This window comes from Octopus sinensis, linkage group LG2 (assembly GCF_006345805.1).
Source record: "Octopus sinensis linkage group LG2, ASM634580v1, whole genome shotgun sequence".
In the NCBI taxonomy this organism is placed as follows: domain Eukaryota; kingdom Metazoa; phylum Mollusca; class Cephalopoda; order Octopoda; family Octopodidae; genus Octopus; species Octopus sinensis.
The window spans coordinates 128283737-128299494 of NC_042998.1; the positions used below are offsets into that span (position 1 = coordinate 128283737).

The following is a 15758-nucleotide window of genomic DNA, read 5'->3' on the forward strand; positions in this document are numbered from 1 at the left end:
TGGGCAGACGTTTACATCTACCGGGCAGCTGATATCTACAACACTGCACGACTTTTGCTCACTTTCACGTACAATTATATCTGGCTAGTTGTGTTAATACCAGATGTAAACGTCTGCTCAAAAATTATGACAAAGGAGAACATCAAACGAAAAGTAATGAGAAACCTACAGCTCTTAAATTCAGGCAATAGATATATATTTGTACTTATTATCATGGTCTCACTGGGCTATGCAGCGAAAGATATACAGGAAAACCTATAAATACTTCCGAAAAAGAACAGAGCAAACTGATTTTTGCAGTGAACTGTGCTATTCTGTCACAACTATTGCTTCTTTTATTGGAATGTTCCACTAGTATATTTCTTATTCTTAAAGGTGTGGATATTTCCTGGTACTGCTCTGCCTTTGGTATGGCCGTCAGAACAATCTTTCAAGCGCATAGCATTGTAGATCGTCTTAGCGACGATACCATGTCTTATGAGAAGATAGTATTTACTACTATCATGAATATTTCTCTTCTTAGTCTCTCTTTAGGTTGGATAGTCCAGTCTCTCTTTGTTCGCGTGGTGCAGCTGTAAACTCAGAGTAGTTAAGGAGTTTTTTTTCCTAATGTCATGTTATTATTTACTTCTCTGTTGAGTTTACACGTGTTGTACTCATTCTCTCTTTACTGTTCAGTTGCCTAAGTGAAACGATGCAGCACTCAAAAGCCGTCTGAACTGATCGTATGCTTCTACCTCCAGAGGTTACTAGTCACTGTTAGTATCTTCTCAAACCTGGTGTCCAAGTTATGAATTTCTTCGACTAACCAGTCTAATATCCTATGTTTTGAGACTAGCACTGACACTGCGAAAGCACTGCGGAATATAGTTTTATTGAATGCAAACAACTCTGACTTCCATATCTTCCGAAGTCTGCCGAATTATTCTTTTGTCACTGTAGCTTTACTCATAGCACAGCATTTGCAATATTCTCATCAATTCCAAGGTATTTGTAACATTCATCACTAATGTTAGGAGAAATAAGCAAGCCATTGGTATCCATATTTGTTGCCTAGTCGACAATCTTCTTTCGTTTGACTCTCAAATGTGAACACTTGTCCTTACTAAACTGCATTCGTGTATCCGATGAGAATGCTGTGACCAGTTCTATCTTTTTCTCGGTGTCATGAATATTACTCGAGTACGGTTTAAGGTCATCCGCAAAAAATGTGTGGGTGAAATTAATCTTTCTTTCATATGCAGTTTCTATCAGAACTTACAAGGGCTTTGCTACTAGGACGATAAACATAATAAATAATCTGGTGCCTTCAAATATTCCTGTTAATAATGTAATTTTGTTTCTGACCAAAGTGGTAGCCTCAGTTCTTATTGATATCTCTGTGGGTCATATTATTGACAGCCACTCAATGGCATTGACTATAGTATTTAGAATCACAGCAAGGCGCAATGTCACTATAATCCACGAATGAGGAACAGAATCAAACCCCTTCTTGTCCTCCAAGCATACAGTCAGCAGATTTCAGCTGTGTTGTTTCGTTTCCTTAAAAACAATTTTGTCGTGTAGGAGCTGTTCGACGCAGCCCCAGATTTCCATGTCATTGCTACCTATCTCTCTCCCCCTCTCTCTCTCTTTCTCTCTCTCTCTCTCTCTCTCTCTCTCTCTCTCTCTCTCTCTCCTCTCTCTCTCTCTCTCTCTCTCTTCAAATCCAAAAACTGTTCTTGTGTAACATGTCCACAAACGAATACACGAATACACAAACACGCAAATACGTTATGTTTATGTGTGTGTGTATATATATAAATATATGATATATATAATATATATATATATATATGCATGTGTGCATGTGTGTATGCGCTTGTGAATGTGAGTGTGTGTGCGCGCGCGCATAAACACTTAAACCTCTTCGTATCATGTCAACCTGTTCGTTATTTTTTTTTCACCAGGTCATATCTCTGTTGCAAACTGGACGGCATTTTACTAACATCTTGGATGTTACAAATCATAATTTCTCCTGTATTTACCACACACTCAATCTATTTACCTAAGAAGTTCATGTAGGCATACACGTGGGTTTACTTACTGCTCTGGAAGTAACATGGCTACCAAGTAAGTCGGGATTTATTCTTAAACACGAACGCATGAGCATATACTTTCTCTCCCCCCCTCTCTTTCTCACTCACTCTCTCTATCTATCTATCTATCTATCTATCTATCTATCTATCTATCTGTCTTTCTCACACACACACGAACATACTGGTTAAACGAGAAGTATGATACTTTTAACAGTGAATGTTTTCCATATTCTCTAACAAGAAAATAATTCTACTGGCCATTGGAGAAAGCTTATTTGGCAAAACTAGAAATAAGCAGTTTTATTCCATGAAAAATGGAACACTTTCAGACGTCAAACCTCACTCTCTTAACACCAATGAGAGCTCCCTTATTTTACAATTTTTTCCTAACTGTTTTGGTTTTGTTTTGTGAATACATTTGCTTTTATTTATTTATTTATTTATTATTCTTGAAAATGAAGACCGTCATTAATTTCTTTACTATTCCAGTAAATTTTTTTCTGTGATTTTATTTCCCTTTGGGCTTTAATGCCAGTCATATAACACGAAGAAATCTAATAAGCGAAATGCTTCTATGTTTAACAAGAGAAATATTATAAATCATTACAGCAATAATTATAATGAATATATTATAACCTAACCTCAGTTATTAATTTCTCATTTAAATATTATTAATTTGTTAGAAGAAATGAAGATATGAGAATTGTGCAGTATTAATGCATTTTGTCTATGTTATGCCACCCACGGCCTTTCTCCCGTTCTTTCTATGCGTGTGTGCGTGTGAGTTTGTGTGTGTATAAGTATGTATCTGTATGTATATATATATATACATACACATATATATATATATATACATACATATATATATATAATATATATATATATATATATATATATAATATATATATATATATATATATATATATATAATATATATATATATATATAAATATACAAAAATAAATGGGCCACTTGGTGTTGAATGGATATACTATTAAATTAGTATCTAATTCTCTCACCCTTATTAATTAATTATATATATATATATATATAAGCGCAGGAGTGGCTTGCTTAACAACCACATGTCTCCGGGTTCAGTCCCACTGCGTGGCACCTTGGGCAAGTGTCTTCTACTATAGCCTTGGGCCGACCCAAACCTTATGAGCAGATTTGGTAGACGGAAACTGAAAGAAGCCCGTCGTATGTGTGTGTGTGTGCGCGCGCGCGTCTGTGTTTGCCCCACCACCATCGCTTAACAACCGACGCTGGTGTGTTTACGTCCCCGTAACTTAGCGGTTCAGCAAAATAGACCGATAGAATAAGTACTAGGCTTACAAAGAATAAGTCGTGAGGTCGATTTGTTCGACTAAAGGCGGTGCTCCAGTATGGCCGCAGTCAAATGACTGAAATAAATAGAAGAATAAAAAAATATAGAGAGAGAGAGAGAGATATATATATATATACACACACATATATGTGTAATATACATATATATATATGCATGCGTATAAATATTTATATATATATATATATATGCATGCGTATAAATATATATATATATATATATATATATATATATATATATATATATATATATATATATATATATATATATATATATATATATATATAACGGGAAGCTTTATGAAAATAACAAAAGACGAAGGCAGGTGGAAAACAAACGAACAATTGTATTAGTATGGCGCTCAGGAATATAAATAAAACAAGTCTTAAACGTTTCGAGCCTACGCTCTTCAACAGAAAGATACACAGAGAGAGAAAAACACAGAAAGAAGGAGAGAAAAAAAATGCGTGCAGTAGCTAACGAATCAACATGGCATACATATATATATATATATACATATATATATACCCATATATATATGTGTATGTGTGTGTGAATGTGTACATATATGTGTGTGTACGTAGATTATATGTATATAATGTATGTATGTATGTGTGTGTATGTATGTATGTATGTATGTATGTATGTATGTATGTATGTATGTGAATGCTATATAAAGTCGTTTATATAGTATTCAAAGCGTCCCCCCAGCATGACCACGGTCCAATGACTGAAATAGGGAAAAAAGTAAAAGGCATATAACAAAATCTGTAAGCAACTTTACAGGTCAATCTTTAGACCAATATATCTATTAAAAAAATACCAAGTTGGTGTTTTAATGAAGATGTTGCCTTCAAGATTGACTATGAGTAACATTTTCGCCCAAAATTCACAGTTCAATCTTTGCAGTTCTCATTGACTGCGATCATATTTACTCTGACTTTCTGTTTCTACCGTTAAATCTAGTTTCACTTCCATATCGCTTATGCGCAACTTACATTGTGAGGCAATACAATTAATGCCATGGGGAGATTATGAATAGCAATTATGATAGCAAGAAGAGCATTTCAAAGCACTTTCATATTTTATTCTTTTCTTATAAATGTTAAAAAGTTACTAAAGGATTTGTATTCCATTTTATTGTTTCTCTTTCATATTTCTCTATTTCATTTTTTCGATATTTCTTTAAAGGTTAGGAAAAGATATACTGGACAATATAGTCCTGTATAGAGAGATGATATATATATTGTATAAGAAAAGCTTACAGTATGGCATGAATGGTTAAGGCTTTTAATGTAAATCATGTGTGCGTGTGTATATGTGTGTGTGAGTGTGTGTATATGTATGTATGTATGTATGTATGTATGTATGTATGTATGTATGTATATATAAATCATGGCACTACGTCAGTTGCGACGACGAGGGTTCCAGTTGATCACTCCACAGACACGTGTACCCTTAATGTAATTCTCAGAGAAATTCAGCGTGGCATAGAGTGTGACAAGGCTGGACCTTTGAAATACAGGTATAACAGAAGTAGTAAGAAAAAGTGAGAGAAAGTTATGGTGAAAGAGTACAGCAGGGTTCGCCACCACCCCCTACCGGAGCCTCGTGGAGCTTAGGGTGTTTTCGCTCAATAAACACTCACAATGCCCGGTCTGGGAATCGAAACTGCGATCCTACGACCGCGAGTCCGCTGCCCTAACCACTGGGCCATTGCGCCTCCACATACACACACACACACACACACACACACACACACATATATATATGTGTGTGTGTGTGTGTGTGTGTGTGTGTATGTGTGTGTATATATATATGTATATATATATATATATATATATGTGTGTATGTATGTGTGTGTATGTGTGTGTGTGAGGCATTTATGAGCACGAACTATGACAAAAGATTCTAATCCTATAGATTCAAATTAAATGTTGAATGCTACAAATAAATTCAACCAAATTAGAATATCAAATTAGCATTTACAAACGTTTCACTATTATAAATTAACAGCACTACCTTAAATCTTAGTACAAGATGCTCACAGAGAACTTTGTAGCAACTTATCCACCACAGAGAAAGCAACCCACAGCTATATCACACAGTTCGGTTCAGTATAATACAATTAAAGGCATGGTGATGTTATGGATAGCAATTAACTATAATGGGAATTATTAAGATTTTAACCACAAGACAAATATGCATATGGGCAATCAATCTTCTAGTTGTTGAAGGTCTACGAAATTACCTTGAGGTGAAGTAGTGCCGTTAGTTTGTATTAGTAAAAGCGTCGATAAGTGCTAACCTGACAAAATAACTTGGCAAAACTTTATGTTGTTCGACTCCCGCGGTAGAATTTGTTCTTTTCTTTCCTGTTATAGGTCGTTCCTGTAAATATCTTAAATATTCATATCCGTTGGCTTAGCTGCCCTGCTGCAGTTAAATCTGGCTGGGTTACTGGTGAAGCAGCTAGATTTTTCCTACTTTCCTTTTATGTTGTAAACTAAGAGTTAGCCTCTAATAGTGTGGATTTAATTTTACTGTTAACTTTTTGGGGACGTGATGTTATTTCGAGTAATTAACTCGTTAGTTTGCTAATATAGTTGCTTTATCAGTTTTCACTTCTACTAATAACAACAACACTAACACCACTTAGCCAACGACAGCCATCCTTTTAGAAATAAGCCAACACTACTTCAGGTTACACCTCACCGTTTTAATGAAGGAATGACACATTGAAGAAATGAGAACTAACTCTTTCTGAAATTACACCCTAATGTATATTGTATTTCTGGGACATCATCCAAAGTGTAATTTAAAAGAGGGAACATACATTGTATAAAGTAGCCCACGATATATAATATGGGAAAAGCAATGTGATGGCCATAAGTGGAATGTCTTTCATCATTAGTTTAATTAGTTGGGGCTGGCTTAGTGACTAAACAGCAACCACAATAAAATAAGACCGATAATTTCTTACTTAAACGTAAAGTGAAAACAGAGTAATATAGATTGGGTGGCGGGGGTCATAGTTAGACGATTGAGTTGATTCCATTAGATGGCTGTACATATGTTTATTGACCCTACCCACGAGGAATCAATAGGCCAGATCAAATTTAGCTTTGAAAAGATAACGTAGAAGCGAGAAGTATTCGTACTGAAAAACAGTCCAGTGCGCTACCGTTTCTGGCACCTCGTCGTGGTTAGATCACCACAACCACCACCATCTCCACCACCCACTGATGATGATTATTAACTTAATGAACCAATAGTGTAGAAGTTGTTGCTGACATTGTGAACCTCAGGTCAGCACTGAACTGAGTGTCTGACCAAAAAATGCCTCTGCCACAACCGTCTTACATGACTTCATGAAAGAAAGTGGCCATCCCGTTACTTACACGACAATTTGAAGTACAACTGGCAGCTATTACTTACAAGCTGAGCGATTACAAAGAGGCTCCCAGTTTGGCTCGAACAATGTAAAAGGTTTACAATAGTGAAAGTAATTATCTCAAATTGGATTTATGCTAGAAGCTGAATATTCTTCCATTAATGTTTTTAATGTCCTTGGTATGGATCTGTACAACCCTTTATGCCTTTCCTCCTGTGAGAAAGATTTTTTATCTACTTAAATGACTCCAGTATATTGTTTACCTATGTTTAAAATGAACGGCTTATTTCTCAATATCTCTATTTAAATTATAAACAATTTCATAGAAAGACGCCATTTTTCAACCAGCGTTGGCATAAGTCTGATAATAAATAAATAACATTAATTAAGATGGTATTCAGTAAATAAGCTAATTAATTCAACATATCAACTTAGCTGCATCGAATCTGATGAGATGTCGAGCTGCTTGGAGCGCTATGATAACGATCGTACAGATCTCTTACTTTTTGTTTGCCTCGTATTTTTCATTTGGCTAATAACCTCGGCAATCACATTACAACAATATTATGTGCTGTCATATAAAGAATTAATTTATATGCTGCGTTGTTCTTAACATAATTAACTACTAAACACCTAATATTTGAAGAGTTTGTGGTCAGTGTAATTACAATTTTATTTAACAAAATTACTGACCTCCGCCAGCCTAATTAGTGACCTTATTTAGTCTAGCTCGTCGTCTTACTTCTCCTAATTATATACTTTAATAGCCTAATTAGTTCTTTTATCTAGACTAATTGGAATCTTTGGAGACTTTATCCTAACTAGCGACCTTTTTTAACCTAACTGGTTACGTTATTTAGTCTAATTCTGACCTTTAGCCTTTTTTAGCCTATTCTGACCTTTAACTTTATGTAGCTTAATTCTAATATATTATTCAGTTGGTCTTCTTACGACAATTTCAGTTGGTTGTGCTTGATATGTTGGACAGCGGTCAGTTTAACTGTAACACTCAACATAGTCTGTCTAGCACAATGGAATTCCGTCTTTGCAAGAAGTTCACTAAGCGCTGCCGGAGCTCGGTCTCGTGCCGGAGTAAGCAGACCAGCAAGCGACCGAGAGAAAAACAATCTTCGGCAACGTATAACACAAAACGACGTTCGAGTGGCTGACCAGAGGGCCAGGGAAGTTTTAGCCAGGAAGAACCAAGAAGATCGTTTCTTCTTTAACCTAGGTAAGTTACTGATGTTTACACATTTGTTTTTCTCTCTCTCTCTCTCTCTCTCTCTCTCTCTCTCTCTCTCTTTTTCTCTCTCTCTCTCTCACTCACCCACTCACCCTCTTTCACCCCCCTCTCTCACAAAATTATTAGTCTTGTTAAATATTATAATGATTTGTCGTTGTTGATGGTCGTGTTACTGTTGCCATTGTTGATGCTGTTGCTTTTGTTGTTGTTTTTGTTGTTGCTGATATTGTTGTTGTGGTGGTGATGGTTGTTGTAGTTATTGTTGTTGTTTTGGGAGCAAGTATTGCTGCTATTTCATAGGTATGTACTTAAAATGCTGTGCATTTTAGTGTTACATGCTCTGCGTGTAGTTAGCTTTTCAATGTACGTAATGTAAGCCCTAGTCTGCATTTTGTAGTTTGTTAGATCATTGATCCCTTGTGGATACAAGCATAACAGTGTGGTTAAAAACTTCGCTTTGCAACCATAAAATCCTGAGCTTGATCCCACTGAGTGACCCCTTAAACGCGTATATCTAACCACAGCTTCAGGTCGATCAAACCTTGTCAATGAAACTAAGCAGATGAAAACTGCGGAAGCCCTTCGGATCGAATGTATTTGTCATTGAAATTCTCACCTTTCCAAGCTGATTCTGCCTGAGAACCCTGCTAACCCCTTGACAACGTTTGACGCAAATATGCGATCACACTTTTGCTTGCCTACCCGCGGTTAACGTAAATATACGATGTAGAGCTGTCCTACACCTATCACGGATTTTTTAGCGGCTGACGTATGTTTACGTTCGCTATCGTGTACTTTATCTCTTCAGGTGTGCGCGACCGCCGTCCCGTGCATTATCTTAGCTATTTCAGGTTACGTTCCAGTCATGAGACTAGCAGTAGACCAATGATTGCGGATACTTTACATGCATGATACCGTGTTTTGAGTTGTACCACACGCATGCTATTTTTTTAACTTGAGCAATAGCTTCACATAGTTCGTTTTCATAAACCGGTAGACGTAAATGTACGGCGCTATTTCTTAAACCGGTAGACGTAAATGTACGGCGTTATGTTATTGTAACAGTGAACATAAATAGACGCGAGCCCGTTGGCACTTGTGTGTTTGTGTGGCCTCATTAGATAAAAAAAAAAGCGGAGCAGTGTCTCGCATGCTTCGGGTAATACCGGCGTCAAGGGGTTAAGGGTATATGTGGCAGCGAGCTGGCAGAAACGTTAGCACGCCGGGCGAAATGCGTAGCCGTATTTCGTCTGCCGTTACGTTCTGAGTTCAAATTCCGCCGAGGTCGACTTTGCCTTTCATCCTTTCGGGGTCGATAATTTAAGTACCAGATACGCACTGGGGTCGATGTAATCGACTTAATCCGTTTGTCTGTCCTTGTTTGTCCCCTCTGTGTGCAGCCTCTTGTGGGTAGTAAAGAAATAGGTATATGTGTCGGTAAAAAACTCAACACATGCACCATAATTTGATGAGCAGCAAAGCTTAGTTGATCTAACAACTGAACGCTCATCATCGACACCGACCGATGAGCGTTCAGTTGTTAGATCGACTAAGCTTTGCGGCTCATCAAATTATGGTGTATGTGTTAAGTTTTCTACTGACACATATACCTATTTCTTTACTACCCACAAGGGGCTACACATTTATTGAAGATGTTCAAGAACTTGCTGCTTCGGCAAGTGTATTGGAAGGTAGATGAATTTCACAAAAGTATTTGTGTTGGAATGCAGGTGGTTTCGTTAACAATATTTTAAATTAAGTGTAGATAGAAATAAATTTAGACGTGTGTGCGACAGTAAATCCCACTTGTCACAAGATTTTCTTTCTCTTTAAGATTTTCTTCCATATCCTACACATAGTTGCCGTTTTTAATGTATTTTTCGTTCAAACCTCAGAGTAAGCATTAAACTTCATTAAAATGAAGTAGCTTTCATATGGATTAACGTTTTCATAATTTTTAAACGAATTCATTTTCTAAGGCTGTTAACAATGTTACACGCCTATTCTGATACATAATGGGAAAATCTTGTAAAAGTAAATAAGACTATTAGGGACCCAATTGGCTTTACTACGTTGAAAATGGCACGTTCAAGAGTCGTTAGAAAGATGGTGCACAGTATATTGCACATGTGAACTAAATTCGTTTTCTCTTGACTCGAATTACACGTTAATATGATCTTCGAACGGGAATAACCTTCTTTCAGCATTCATCTTCGTTTCGTATAAATCACAGTGGACTCATCCTTTCATATATGGCTATCGTTTCCACCGACCGGCTTCCACTGTTGTTTTATTAAGGCCTTGTCTATGATTGTAGTCGTTTCATTTACTAGTTTGTTGGTTGTTTTATTTTTCCTTAGTCGGCTTCGCAGTTTTAGACCACATTTGTCGCAACGTTTAGATTGAAAAGTGTGGTGACCAAGGTGATTTTTTTTCTTTTCTGGTTTTGCTTCGTTTATGATTTGCTTCTATGGAACTGGATGTGTTCTCTGTTTTTAAAACCACTCGCTTTAAGAACTTCATTGTATAATGTTGCTGCTTTGATGAATCTTGCTTAGTTGGATAATATTCTTGAAATTATATCTACACAGCCTCCAGCCCACACCCCAACTTGTAACTGTTGAAATCTTACCAACTGCCAGCTCACAAGACACTACGCGATCATGACAGTTAATAAATTTAAGGAAAGGTATACAAGCTCATGTACACCTTCAAGTACAAGGATAGGGAAAACTCTACCTCACAATCCCACTTAATCTGGAGACTCCGTGATCATCAAAATGACTTCCATAATATCAAATCAAGTATCACTGACAGAGATACCTCCTTACTCACCTGAAACCCGCAATTGCCAAACCTGTCTTTGCAAAAGATAACTCATACTCCGCCAACCCGCAGTATCTGTCAATAGGAACAAAATTATCCTATTATTGCTACCAGAGATGTACCCTATTAATAAACTTCATGCTACCGGCAGCTGACAACCCTGACTGTTCTACACAAAAGGGAAATATTTCATCTCTGTCGCCAGTATAGACTACAGCCCACCCAGGCTGGTCATGCAGCCTCAGTTATAACCAAACACCATAATACATCCTGAATTCTTCTCAAAATTCCCACTCTGCTCCTAGCATTTGATGAGATAGGCATGTTATATATCTTGTTGTTCATGAATCGAATTGACCATAACTCCCAAAATGATAGCTAATAAAGTGTGTGTGTGTGTGTGTGGTGTGTGTGTGTGTGTGTGTGTGTGTGCGCACGTGTGATTATATATATATCATTATAGATATAGGGTAAAAAATTATTAATTTATAATTAATAAATTTCACCAAGTAGTTTCGGTATAAAAAAGAACCATATTCGGTAAAAACTTATACAAGAAGTTTTATACATAATTATAACAATAATCAAGGGTTTAGCAACAAGTTGCTTAACCACATACCGAATAATTTAGAAATAGCAGCCAAAAGACCGTTATTTCTTTTCGCTACAAAATATGACTCCACAGATAACACTATCTGTAACTCACACAGGCAAAAAGAAGGAAAAGAATGAAACCAAACAGTCTTCGATTAATTATGGACGCGTTTCTGGATTAGAATTATAAAAATTCATTTCCTTTGTCAACATAATATTCCGGGAATTATAAATTTGAAAATGCTAGAAAACTTATATTTATAATTCTCGGAATATTATGTTGACAAAGGAAATGAATTTTTATAATTCTAATCCAGAAATGCGTCCATAATTAATCGAAGACTGTTTGGTTTCATTCTTTTCCTTCTTTTTGCCTGTGTGAGTTACAGATAGTGTTATCTGCGGAGTCATATTTTGTAGCGAAAAGAAATAGCGGTCTTTTGGCTCCTTTTTCTAAATTGTTCGGTATGTGGTTAAGCAACTTGTTGCTAAACTCTTAATTATTGTTATAATATATATATATATGTGTGTGTGTGTGTGTGTGTTTCTGTGTGTGTGTGTGTGTGTGTGTGTGTTTCTCTGTGTGTGTGTGTGTGTGTGTGTGTGTGTGTGTGTGTGTGTGTGTGTGTGTGTGTGTGTGTGTGTGTGTATAACAAGGGTTATACAGAAAGAACACAGCAAGGAGAATGAATTAGACGAAAGCAGAGCAAACGTGAAACTAGACGAAAATTAGCGGACGAGATTTTAGACAAAGACACGATACACAGAATATTCGCAGCTGATTTTTCCTCGTCAGTCAATGACGCAAAATATCATTGTGGTTTTACGCCATTACCATTGAGAACACTGAACTTTGCAGGCTCCAGTGCTATTAAGCTACTGTGAAAAAGTTAGCAAATGTATACTGAGACAGAAACAAACAAGACATTATATAAATACAACAGACAAAGACTTATGCATATATAACAGTACGAAGCCTTACGGCTTTATACAACAAAAGAAAGAAAGAATAATTATACATATACCACAAATTCAACAGAAAGAGCTTTGCAGCTTTTGAACGAACTTAGTGAGGTTGCACAAAGGTGAAACGGAATATGTCCTAGAGGACGTAGCAGGAGCCCAGATCAGCATGACCGGTCTGGTCAAAGGCAAGGCCGAAAAAGAACAACACCATCTTCGCCGGACACCGGTCACGTTGTAGAGAAGAGGAAGTGTTGAGAGAGGGAAAGATGAAGCGACAAAGAGAGAACGAAGGAGCAAAGGGATTAGAGAAACAGAGAGAAGAGAAAGGTACAAAGGAGACAAGCAAGGGTGAAAAGAGAGGGTAAAAGTGCAGAAAGAGATAGAGTAAAAGTAGAGGTGGAAGGAGATAAAGTAAGAGTAGAGATAAAGTTAAGAGTCACACAATAAATATTCAAGGAATATTTTTTACAATAAAGTAAACAAACAGGGTGTGCGTTGCGCTACGTGGATGTGGAAGCACTCCGTCGGTTACGACGATGAGGGTTCCGGTTGATCCGATCAACGGAACAGCCTGCACGTGAAATTAACGTGTAAGTGGCTGAGCACTCCACAGACACGTGTACCCTTAACGTAGTTCTCGGGGATATTCAGCGTGACACAGAGAGTGACAAGACCGGCCCCTTGAAATACATGTACAACAGAAACAGGAAGTAAGAGTGAGAGAAAGTTGTGGTGAAAGAGTACAGCAGGGTTCACCACCATCCCTGCCGGAGCCTCGTGGAGCTTTAGGTGTTTTCGCTCAATAAACACTCACAACGCCCGGTCTGGGAATCGAAACCGCGATCCTACGACCGCGAGTCCGCTGCCCTAACCACTGGGCCATTGCGCCTCCGCTACGTGGATGTATCAAAGGTTGCACAGAAAGAACACAAGAAGGAGGAAAAGTTAGGCGAACGTAGAGCAAACGTGAAACTAGATGAAAATTAACGGACGGGAAATTTGGACAAAGACACTATATACGGAATATTCGCGGCTGAGTTTTCCTCGTCAATCAATGACACAAAATATCTTAGTGGTTTCGTGCCATTACCATTGAGGCCATTCAGTTTTGCAGGCGGCAGTGCTATTATTAAGCTACTGGAAAAAGCTAGCGAAATATATATATGTGAACTAAAGTTTGATGGCAAGAAGATAGATATCTGTTTATTTAAACTGTGCTTTATTCTCAGAGACTATGCCTGAAGACAATGGCTTAAGAAATGCTGTACCGAAACCTTTCAAACGAATTTCTCGTCATGTTATTTTGGGGGCGGAAAAATTAAACGTTAAATCGCAAAACAAAGATTAATTGAAAACTAAAATCTCTTAAATTTGTTCCCTTATCACGTTAGGTTTTGGTTCTGATTCTATTGATGTGAGTATAATTTAATTAATTCCTTATCAAACTTTCAAGTTTGACAGAACAATAGCCATATTTTTATTTGGATAGATTTCGTGTGAAATAACTTCATTTAATTTGGCAACATCAACAGCAACATCTGGAACTGACAAACACGATTATTTTTACTGTTTTTGCTTCTTGTTTTTCGTTGATGATGTTTTGCTGTTGCATGGCTAACAAGGCAAAATTGGAAACTTTCTACTAAGATTGACGTTGTTGTTGATATTGTTATTGTTACTTGTGTTATTCATAATATATCGTTAATATCATTAATATTACTATTATAACTATTATTATTATTATTATTATTATTATTATTATTATTATTATTATTATTATTATTATTATTATTGCTGATGTTGTTGTTCTTCTTCTTCCGTAGTCTTATTTTTATCACGTGCCTTCACTACACTACTGAACGCAGGTCTGTGTGTGCCTTGGGTATTGAAAGTGCTTTAAGTAGTATGTGTGCACTCTCTCTTTACTCTTTTATTTGTTTGGATAGATTAAGAACCAGTCGAATACTGGGGTCGATTTAATCGACTAGTTCCCTCTCCCACCAAATTTGAGGCTTTGTACTTCCAGTAAAAATTATTATTATTATTATTATTATTATTATTATTATATTATTATTATTACTTTTTTTTTCTTCTTTCAAATTTGCTTCCATTTCTTGCCGAGTGTCTTCCCGACTCCTAGGGCAAAGAAACTCATAGTATACATTGGTAGGCCATTAAACCAAACTCAGTAGTTCGTTCATTTTTTTTTTTTTTTAAGTTAAATTAAAATACATGAGCAGCAACAGTTCTCATATCGACAATGCTCTTCTCAATACGTGTGATGTACCAGTTAAGACAATCTTTTGCACTTCTTGCAGGGATGGTAAGCCAGGGATCATTCTCATATAATTTTCGGTTCCCTTCTTGATCATTCCTAGTGCTCCTACGATCACTGGTATTGTAACCGCCTTGAGATGCCACATTTTCTCAATTTCAATGAGTAGGTCTTTATATTTTCTGAGCTTGTCAAACTCTTTCGCTGAGATATTATGATCACAGGGGATACTCATGTCGATCAATAAGCAAACTTTATTGTTTTGGTCTTTCACAACAATATCTGGTTTATTGGCCTTGATGGTTCGGTCTGTATGTACTGGAAAGTCCCACAGAATGGTTACATTTTCTCCTTCAGTTACAGCCTCAGGGTGGTGATTATACCACTTGTCGGCAGTTTTGATATTGTAATGCCGACTTATTAGCCAGTGGAGATATTGGCCAACTCTGTCATGTCTTAATTTATACTCCACTGGTGCTAAGACTTTACATCCAGAGATTAGGTGGTCCACCTTTTCAATCATGTCGTTGCAGAATCGGCATTTTGGGTCTGCTCCATTTTTCATCACATTGGCCTGGTAGTTCCGGGTTAATAGGCTTTGATCTTGAGCAGCCAGGATGAAACCTTCGCTCTCTGCTTTTAGCCCTGAGCTCCGTAGCCACTGATGGGTTTGCTTCTGGTCAACATCAGCTTGTTTGCTGCGGGTCACATATTTGCCGTGCAGAGGTTTCTCCTCCCACCTATCAGCCAATTGCTCGTGCGCTTTTTTCATTGCCATCATTTTCACCTTCTTTGCAACAATAGTTGCCGTACTTCCCTCGGGTTGTTCAGTTTGGGTATCCTGCACGAGATCAATAGCAAATTTTTTGTTTTCCTTTATGATAGAATGAAGCTTCTTTCGTCTCTCGTGATTTTCCACGAGCTTTAGCATCCAGTCATTCGATATTTCGAGATATTTGGCCAGTCCAATTGTGGTTGTTTTGTAAGCTAGTTCAAATTGGATCAGGCCTCGACCTTCTTGGGCTCTGGGAAGGTAA

The 15758-nt window shown here is 37.1% G+C and overlaps 1 protein-coding gene across 2 annotated transcripts in view; it reads left to right on the top strand.

Annotated features, from left to right (window-relative positions):
- The window catches only part of LOC115229954 (peroxidase-like protein), a 77373-nt gene that overhangs the window by 1614 nt on the left and 60001 nt on the right, over positions 1-15758 (top strand). The window contains exons 2-3 of one of the 2 annotated variants that reach the window (XM_036499269.1): positions 1950-2112; positions 7756-8048. In XM_036499269.1, coding sequence (XP_036355162.1) covers positions 2102-2112; positions 7756-8048 — 304 coding nt within the window. In that variant the 5' untranslated portion in view covers positions 1950-2101. The remainder of the gene's footprint in view (positions 1-1949; positions 2113-7755; positions 8049-15758) is intronic. The other variant, XM_029800217.2, reaches the window with a different exon arrangement.